This window comes from Mus caroli, chromosome 12 (genome assembly GCF_900094665.2).
Source record: "Mus caroli chromosome 12, CAROLI_EIJ_v1.1, whole genome shotgun sequence".
Classification (NCBI taxonomy): Eukaryota; Metazoa; Chordata; class Mammalia; order Rodentia; family Muridae; genus Mus; species Mus caroli.
Genome location: NC_034581.1, coordinates 70,778,229 through 70,787,330, shown reverse-complemented (window position 1 = coordinate 70,787,330; position 9,102 = coordinate 70,778,229). Strand labels below are relative to the sequence as shown.

The window sequence follows — 9,102 nt, the reverse complement described above, 5'->3', positions numbered from 1 at the left end:
CTGTCTTAGAAAACAAGCAAACAGAAAACAAAACAAACAAATAAAAAACAGTGGCTACACATGTGAAGACAGGTAACATATGTGCCATCGATCTCATTGTGTGGTCTGGCCTCAAATTCCCAATTCTGCACGAACAGGTATACATGCCTGTTTTGTTTGTTTGTTTATTTGTTTTTTTTATTTGTGTGTGTGTTTGTTTTTTGTTTTTGAGGCACATTCTTATGTAGCCCAGGCTGGCCTTGAACTTTATAGTTGCTTTATAGTTGAGGATGACTACAATTTTAATTGCAGCACCCCTCTCTCTCCAGAGTGCTGGAATTATAGGCATGTTATACATCTATGCTGGCAGGATGACATCATCTTGTGCTGCAGGGCAACACAATTCTCTACCAATTTAAAGAATAAAAGGGCAGGAAAACTAGGGTCAAGTTTTATAAAACTCAGTCAAGTTTTATAGCAGTGAAAGTACAGGGTCTTTATGCTCCTAGGAAACCCTTCTACCACTGAGCTACTCCCAAACTGCAGAGGTATCAGTGAAGAATTTATTTATTTTTAAAGATTTATTTATACATACATATATATATATATATATATATATATATATATATATATATATGAGTACTGTGTAGCTGTCTTCAGACACACTAGAACAGGCATCGGATCCCACTACAAATGGTTGTGAGTCACCATGTGGTGGCTGGGAACTGAATTCAGGACCTCTGGAAGGGCAGCCAGAGCTCTTAACCACTGAGCCATCTCTGCAGTCCTAAGAATTTTATATAGAAAAATTTTGCTTATTTGGATTAAATATCTATTACTCTCATTCTTGTGAATCTTAATTTCTTTCTACCTGTTTGTTGTTGATTTTTCAAGACAGTGTTTCTCTGTGTAGCCCTGGCTGCCCTGGAACTCACTCTGTAGACCAGGCTGGCCTCACATTCAGAGATCTGACTCCCTCTGCCCCCCTCAAGTGCTGGGATTAAAGACCTGGGCTACCACTGCCTGGCTCTTTATTTTTTATTGTATATAACTAAATAAAGACAGCGGACAGTCATTTTCAGCCCTAAATTTATATTTGAATGGCCTTATAGATTCAAAAAGATTTATGCATAGGCTCAGACCCTGGACTGAGGTCAGGTTTGAATTGTATTATTTGCTATTTTGGCATCAAGACTATGTATACTATGTATATACATATACCCATATGCATATATATACATATATACATATATATGTGTATGCATATATATATATATATATGTACACATACATACATACATACGCGCATGTGGGCACACACACACACAGGACAAACCTCCTTTGCTACAAACATATTTTCCTAGAATAAATTTTTCGGGTTTTGACTGATCATCTTTTCCTTAGAAATAATAGATGAAATCACCATTTCTATCCTCTTAGGGATCAGAAGTTTTATATAAATAAATGTAGATATAGATATGATACTATATATACACATATATTATGTGTGTGTGTGTGGTGTGTGTGTGTGTGTCGGAGTGTAATCATTTGATCCATCCTAAGAACTTCACAAAAGCCTCCACACAGGATTTTCATGTTTGGTAGTGTTCGTTCACTTGGGTAGGCTCACTTTCCTTAACATTTCTGACTGCTTGTTGTTGTTGTTGTTGTTGTTGTTGTTGTTGTTTAATGTCCACTAATATTTGGTGAAAAGTGCTTTGTGCTTTTATCTCCTTAGGGAAATAACCACAATCTAACTGCCACCTTGAGATGTCTCTGCCTTCCTTGCTGTCTGTGATGCGTTCACCTAGCAACGGTTGCTGTGACGTGGAAACATTCTACTGGCAAATTGTTCAGGATGCCCGATCACTAGGGGGTCTCCTGGGAATTGATCTTGGATTTGGGATTTTCTCTTGATCATGTAATGGTAAAAGAAAAATTATGTTTTGCTCTTTCACTAATTGAACCATATGTAAGCTGCATTTTACATGTAAGAAAGACACACAGAGAGAGTATGAAGGTGGGATTTTTCAGAGTTGTAGAAAGTAAGCTGTAACCTTAAACATTGTTCGATAGAACTCCGCTTCTATTTTAAAATTTTTAATTACGTATGTGTTCATGTGTACTTACCATGGTGCGCTATGGTAGTCAGAGGACAACTTGCAGAAGGTGTGTGTGTGCGTGTGTGTGTGTGTGTACATACACATAAGTACATACATGAAAGTCAGAGGACAACTTTGAGTTCTCTCCTACCAGGTGAGCCCTAGAGATAAAAACTCAGGTTTTAGGGTTGTGGAGGTAAGCAGCCTTAACTGGATGACCCTCTCACTGGCCTTCTTTCTTCTCTTAAACCTCCATAAAAGAAAACCCTAAATAATAATCAGGGCCGGTGAGTACCCTTCCTTGAGTGGCCTGCTGGTCTGGTATATTCTGATCTGCGCTATCGCGCTCCTTAGAACAATTTCCTTGTTTCTTTGGGAATCCATGTGTGCTTGCTTCAGTGCTTTGAGTAAGGCACCAAGCACCTGGGAGCCTGGGGCCTGGAGAGATGGCTCAGTGATAAAGGACACTGACTTCTCTAAGTGAAGGCTCTAAGAGAAGATCTGAGTTCTCAGCACACACATGGCTGTTCACAACTACTGATGACTCTAATTCCAGGAGATACAGTGCCCTGTTCTGATTACCGGGGGCTCATGAACATACACAGACACTCAGGCACACACATATAAACACATAAATAAATATGTAAAAAGGGAACCTGGAAACACTCAGCCCAGACCCGGACCTCCAGTAACACTAGTACACACAAGGACCTTGGTTTTGACCCTTAACACTGAAAGGAAAGTAATATGGGGTTGCATTTATACTTTCTTCTGGGGTATAAAGAGCTCTGTAAACTATTGTATACACATTATCAATTTACATTTGAATTTTTGTGGTTTGGTTGTTTCTTAAGTACTATAGTTAGCATTTATGATAGTTGAAAAATTTTAAATGAGAGAAATTCACAGGTCATAAAGCTATGACATACATAGCAAGGACTGATATATACATACACACACATATATATTAGAAATATATAATTAAAATTTAAATGTATGATATAATGACATTTCAACTATTTTACACTCTCTTTAGAAACTAGGTCCACATTTTCTCCAAGAAACAAATTCAGCAGGCAGCTCCTTTTGGGGCCTAAGCACTGGAGACACTCCTAGAAGTTTCTGGAAATCTTTACTGTTGGCCCTGAGAGACCTCTACCTCTCGTCCTGCGCGCTATACAGAAACTTCCCGTAGAGGCACCGTGGGTCACCGTTGGTGGATCTGTTGTATGCTTCTTGTGCCTCCAACATGTCAAGGCCACTCCAGCCTGTAAGTCACTCGGACCCAGGGAGGCTTGCCAATAGCCAAACCAAAGAGGCCTGTGAGGCTAAGCCGCCAGAAGCCAGGCACCTATCACATCTATCGGCTCGGGAAAATGTCCCAGTGGTGAGTTGGACTCTGGTACTTTGTCCTCATTTTCAGAAGTAAGATATTGTTGTGTAGCAGTAAAAGCCAGTCTAAGAAAGGGAAGGTTCGCCTCTGACTGCCCATTGTGCTTAGCGCTTCTTTGTTAGAGAAGGATACAGAAGATGAACTCAGGCCTGTTAACAGAGCTCAGCAGGTAAAGGTGTTCCTTGCGAAAGCCTGAAGACCTGAGTTTGATTCTTGGGATCTACGAGGTAGACAGTGAGAGAACCAAGTCCCAAAAGTTGTTCTCTGACATGCAAGCTGGGGCACACACTCGATCGTACACACAAAAACAAATGTTTCAAAGGGAAAGGGGGCTGGAGAGATGGCTCAGTGGTTAAGAGCACTGACTGCTCTTCCAGAGATCCTGAGTTCAATTCCTAGCAACCACATGGTATCTCACAACCATCTGTCATGGGATCCGATGCCCTTTTCTGGTGTGTCTGAAGAGAGTGCCAGTGTAAATTACATACATAAAATACATAAGTAAATCTTTAAAAAAAGAAAAAAAAACAGAGGCTAAATGATATCCCACTTTTTTTGTTTGTTTTTTTGAGACATCATCTCATCCTATAGCCCAGGCTAGCCTCACATTTATGTCTCCTCCTACATCAGCCTCCAGAGTTCTAGGATTGCAGGTATGAGTCACCATACCTAGCTCTCTGATTTTTTTTTTTTTTTTGAGACTGTATACATGACTGGCCTGACACTATGTAGTCAGGCAAGCCTCACACTTTATATCCTCCTGCCTCAGTTTCCCTAGTGCTAGGAATACAGATCATACCAGTCTCCACTTACATTTGAAAAAATTTTTAAATGGTCTACCTACCTACCTCTTGTGTGTGTGCTGAGATCAGAGAACAACCTTCAAGAGTCAATTCTCTCCTTCAGTTTGTGGGTCCAAGAGCAGAACTCAGGTTTTCAGGATTAGCAGCAAATGCCTTTAACTGCTGAGCCATCTGGTAAACCCTCCCACTGCTGATTTCCTCAGAACAAGACTTGAAACATCTGGATCTAACACAACCTGCAGAAGTTTGGGTTTGCTTGACCTTTTTTGGTAGTTCCATTTACTAGTGCCCATTTCTCCTAGTCAGCACCCAGCAGAGGGTCTCTGATTCTCTTTTGTAGATGAGGAAACCCCACCAGGGAGCAGCCATGGTGATTTAGTAGCAAAGCGGGTGGTCCAACCCCCTCAGGTGCACTCTACTACTACGGGGTTTACAGACTTCTTTCATGACCTTAATGGGGATTTTTCTGGAATTTAAATATCTTCTTGGAGCAAAAGATGGCCCTTCCATTGACATCTTAAGAGCGCTAGAAATATCTACCTAACACTTTATCTTATTACCACTAAAGCAGTGGCTCTCAACCTTCCTAATGCTGCAGCCCTTAAATACAGTTCTTCATAGTGTAATTTTGTAACCAATTGCAATGCAAATACCTGATATGCAGGATACCAAGGTCATTCTTGGCTACATATGGAGTTTGATGGAGGCCTGAGATACAAAAGACTCTGTCTCAAAAAAAAATATTTGGCCACATTTCTACAATCTTATTACATGTGGTTTGTTTATTACACCCCATTTCAGCATGAGGAACTGTGTGTGTGTGTGTGTGTGTGTGTTGTGCTTGTTTTATTTTTTGCATGCCTTCCCCCTTTTCTATTTGCTTAGATGTTATACAACACATAACATTATTTTCACGGCTATGAACCTTTTATTATTAGGGTGGATTTGATCAAAACACATTTTATGCTTGTATGAAATTCTCAAACAATAAAGTATTATATTAACATATATACGTATACATGTATGTATGTATACACACACATATATCATAATTAACTCGAATCTTTATTGGTTGTTTGAATTTTTTAGTACTAAACTTTTGTAATTTTTAAACTTATTTTTCTGTTCTTAATGGATGTCCCTTTAAAAAAAGAAACTTCTGTAGACCATGATGGCACATGCCTTTAATCCCAATGCCTAGGACGCAGAGGCAGGCAGATCTCTGAGTTTGAGGCTAACCTGGTCTACAAAGTGAGTTCCAGGACAGGCAAGGCTACACAGAAAAATCCCATCTCAAAAACAAAAACAAAAACAAAAACAAAAACCAAAAAACAAAAACAAAAACAAAAACAAAAAGCAAAAACAAACAACCACACAAAACAACAAAACCAGCAGCCAACAGACTGACAAAAACAGAGAAGCAGCTTCTTGTGTCCAGGGAGGTGGAACCTTAACCCCAGCAGCTGGGGAGGCAGAGGCAGGCGGATCTCTGTGAGCTAAAGGTCAGCCTGCTCTACAGCTCTCTGTGAGTTTCAGGACAGCCAGGGTCTCCATAGTGAGACCCTGTCTCTAAATAGATAAATGAACACCCAAGATAAAAAATAAACAAATTTTAAAAAGAAAGAAAACCAACTGCTTGTACTAGTTGCATTTCTATTGCTATGCTAAAACACAATAGCAGAACGTAACATGAGAGTTCACTTCGGCTTATGATTCAGAGGGTAAGAGTCTGTCATGGGGGTGGGGGTAACAGGTGGGATGCCAGGCGCAGGAAGCTGAGAGATCACATCTCAGCCACAAATGAGGAGCAGAGGTCCCGCTGGAAGTGGCAAGAGGCTTTAAACTCACAAAGCCCTCACACACTGACGTTCTTCCTCCAGCTCCACCTCCCCACAACCCTTCCCAAACAACACCAACAACTGGGGACCAAGTGCTCAGATGCCTGGGCTTAACAGGGTTGGAGGAGCGTTCCTTGTTCAAGCTACCACACTGCTTTCGTGGTGTGTGTGTGTGTGTGTTTTGTATGTAATTGTATATGGTGTACATACACATGTACCTGTGAGCGTACAAGTCTGTGCTAGGCTAGAAACCAGCAACCTCAGAATTCCTGACTCTGCCTCTACTAGCCCTGGAGATAACCACTGAGCCATCCCTCCAGCCCAACCTTGCGGCACACACCCCCCCCCCCCCCCCCCCCCCCCCCCCCCCCCCCCCCCCCCCTCTCATTCCCTCATCCCCCTTTCCCTCCTTTCCTCTCCCCCCCCCCCGCCCCCCGCTACTCTCTCTCTCTGTCTTTCTCAGAATCTTTATTTTCTACCAAAGATATAACTCAGTACTGGCATCTTTACTATCATCTCCTCCTCCTCCTCCTCCTCCTCCTCGTACTCCCTCTCCACCGTTTTGATAATACTCTGTGGTCCAGGTTGATCTCAGACTCACATCAATCTTCCTCCTTAGCCTCCCAAGTGCTGGGATCATAGGCACTCGACACAGTATCCAGCATGTCTACTCCCTATTTTTTTTATATCTCACACTCGATATGTTTGTTTTCTTTCTTTGCAGAATTCATTATTAGAAGCTTTCTAAAGTAAGAATACATTGTCGTAAATTTGGTTTGTTTCTATAAAATATCTTTATTCTGTTCTTGAATCTTAAAACATAAACTGGGCGTGTGTTCCAAGTGCTTGGGATACAGGAGTTTCACAGTTTGACTACAGTTTGGGCTGTGTGTCTAAATCCTGTCTCAAACATAATTTAATCTGGTATGGTATACTAGATGACAGTTCTGGTGTTCCACTGAATTTTAGGAAACACTTATTTTATGCACTATGGTAATTTGGAAGTATGTTTCCAGCTAAGTATGAACAATACGAACTGTCTCTACTTTATCTGCCATCCCAGCTGCTGAGATAAGAAAATGTGGGAGGCTGGCGAGATAGTTCACTTGGTAAACTGCTTGTATCATAAACATGAGGATCTGAGATCAGTTTCTGGAATCCAGAAGAAGCCCACAGGCACAACCAAATGTGCCTGTAATTCTGGCACTAGAGAAGCAGACACAGGTAAATGAGGAAAGAGCCAGTGAAAAACATCTCAGAAAACAAGGTGGACAGCATGTAAGGAAACCACACACACACACACATACACACACACACTCACACAATATACACCATACACACTAACATATACTCACACACACACTAACCACACAAACACACACTCACAGAATACACACCACACACACACACCAACCACACCCACTAACACACACTCACACACACACACCAAAAAGAAAAAAAGGAAAGGGAAATATGAAAATGCTTGTCATGGTGGCTCATCCCTCTACCTCTGCCTCCTGAGTGCTTAGATCAAAGACATATGCCACCGTGCCTGGTTTTCCAGTAGCTACCTTTTTCCCCTTTTCTTTTTAGAAACTGCTTCTTTTATTTATTTTTTTAAGGAAAAATGAGCTTATTTTACATATAAGTATGTGTGTATGTTTTGTGCGTATGAGTGCCCTCAGAGGCCAAAGGAGGAAGTGGGATGGATCTCTTGGGCTAGAATTACAAGTGGTTGTAAACCACCCAACTTTGTGTCCCCTGGAAGAATAGCAAGTGTTCTTAACATCTCTCTAGTCCCTAGAAACTATCTTTCTTTTTAGATTTACCTGTGTGCATGACTGTTTTGCTGTCAGGCATGTATCTGCACCACGTGCCTGCCTGGTGCCCTGGGAAGTCAGAAGAGGACATTTGGTCACCTGGAGCTGGAGTTACAGATGGTTGTGAGTTGCCATGTGGGTGCTGGGCACTGAACCCAGGTCTTCTGCAAGAGCTACATGTGCTCTAAACTGTTGAGTCATCTCTCCAGGACTTACTGTTAAAATTCTTACTGTGCCTGCATGTGTATGTGTGTGTGTGTGTTTGGTGTATGTACACATATGTGTATATTTGTGTGCATGTGTGAATGGGCTTGCAGGTCAGAAGAGCATGTCGGGTGTCCACCACCCTCATCCCTTATTTTTTTCCTCGAAGGCAGAGTCACTCCCTGAACTTGGAGCTTGTAGTTTTTCTTTGTCTAGACTGGCAGCCACCAAGCCTCAGAAATCCTCCCATCTCCACCCTGGCCTGCCCAGTGCAGTCTACAGGCCTGCTCAGGACCATGATTTGCTTTTTATAGGGATGCTGCAATCTGAACTCTTGACCTCATATGCTTGCCCGCTTAGCCATCCCCCTTGCCCTGTTTAGAGTTAGCTACACATGGAAATGTCTCGGGATGGTTTATGTACGTTGCCTTGATTCCTGTACTCTCAGAGGTCACAGCACACAATCCAGATGGGCTGCATTTGCTTCCTGCCAGTAGAACCTGTTAGGTAAGTGTTCATTCTAGGAGAAGATAAAGCAGGGCAGCATGATGCTTGCTGTTTTCCTGGAGACTGTTGGGTTTGCTGGGATGGTATCTTAGGATAAATATCTTAAAGCCGAGTCCTGTTTGCAACTACTTATTGTAAGTGTTTGTGTGGTGTTGTGGGTTTTGATCCACAGGGCACATATTTCGTTAATTAACTGGCCATTTCTCTTTATAGGCTTGTTTTGATCCACCTCTTGAAATGGATCCTACAGGGAACCCAATCATACACAACACAAAGGCAGCCGACCCAGTCCATCCTGACCTTGCCAGCATGTTGGTGAAAAACAAGACTCTTTTAGCTGAGGTATATAGCTTTTACAAAAAACGAAAGTGGGAATTTTATCTCCTGAAAAGTTAGGGGAGAGAGAGAGAGAGAGAGAGAGAGAGAGAGAGAGAGAGAGAGAGAGAGAGAGAGAGA

At 41.9% G+C, this 9,102-nt stretch overlaps 1 protein-coding gene across 1 annotated transcript in view; it reads left to right on the top strand.

Annotated features, from left to right (window-relative positions):
* Positions 1 to 1,818: 1,818 nt before the first annotated feature.
* LOC110306936 (coiled-coil domain-containing protein 170-like) overlaps positions 1,819 to 9,102 on the top strand; it is a 42,717-nt gene continuing 35,433 nt past the window's right edge. The window contains exons 1-3 of the mRNA XM_021179105.1: positions 1,819 to 1,906; positions 3,118 to 3,468; positions 8,860 to 8,988. Coding sequence (XP_021034764.1) covers positions 3,331 to 3,468; positions 8,860 to 8,988 — 267 coding nt within the window. The 5' untranslated portion in view covers positions 1,819 to 1,906; positions 3,118 to 3,330. The remainder of the gene's footprint in view (positions 1,907 to 3,117; positions 3,469 to 8,859; positions 8,989 to 9,102) is intronic.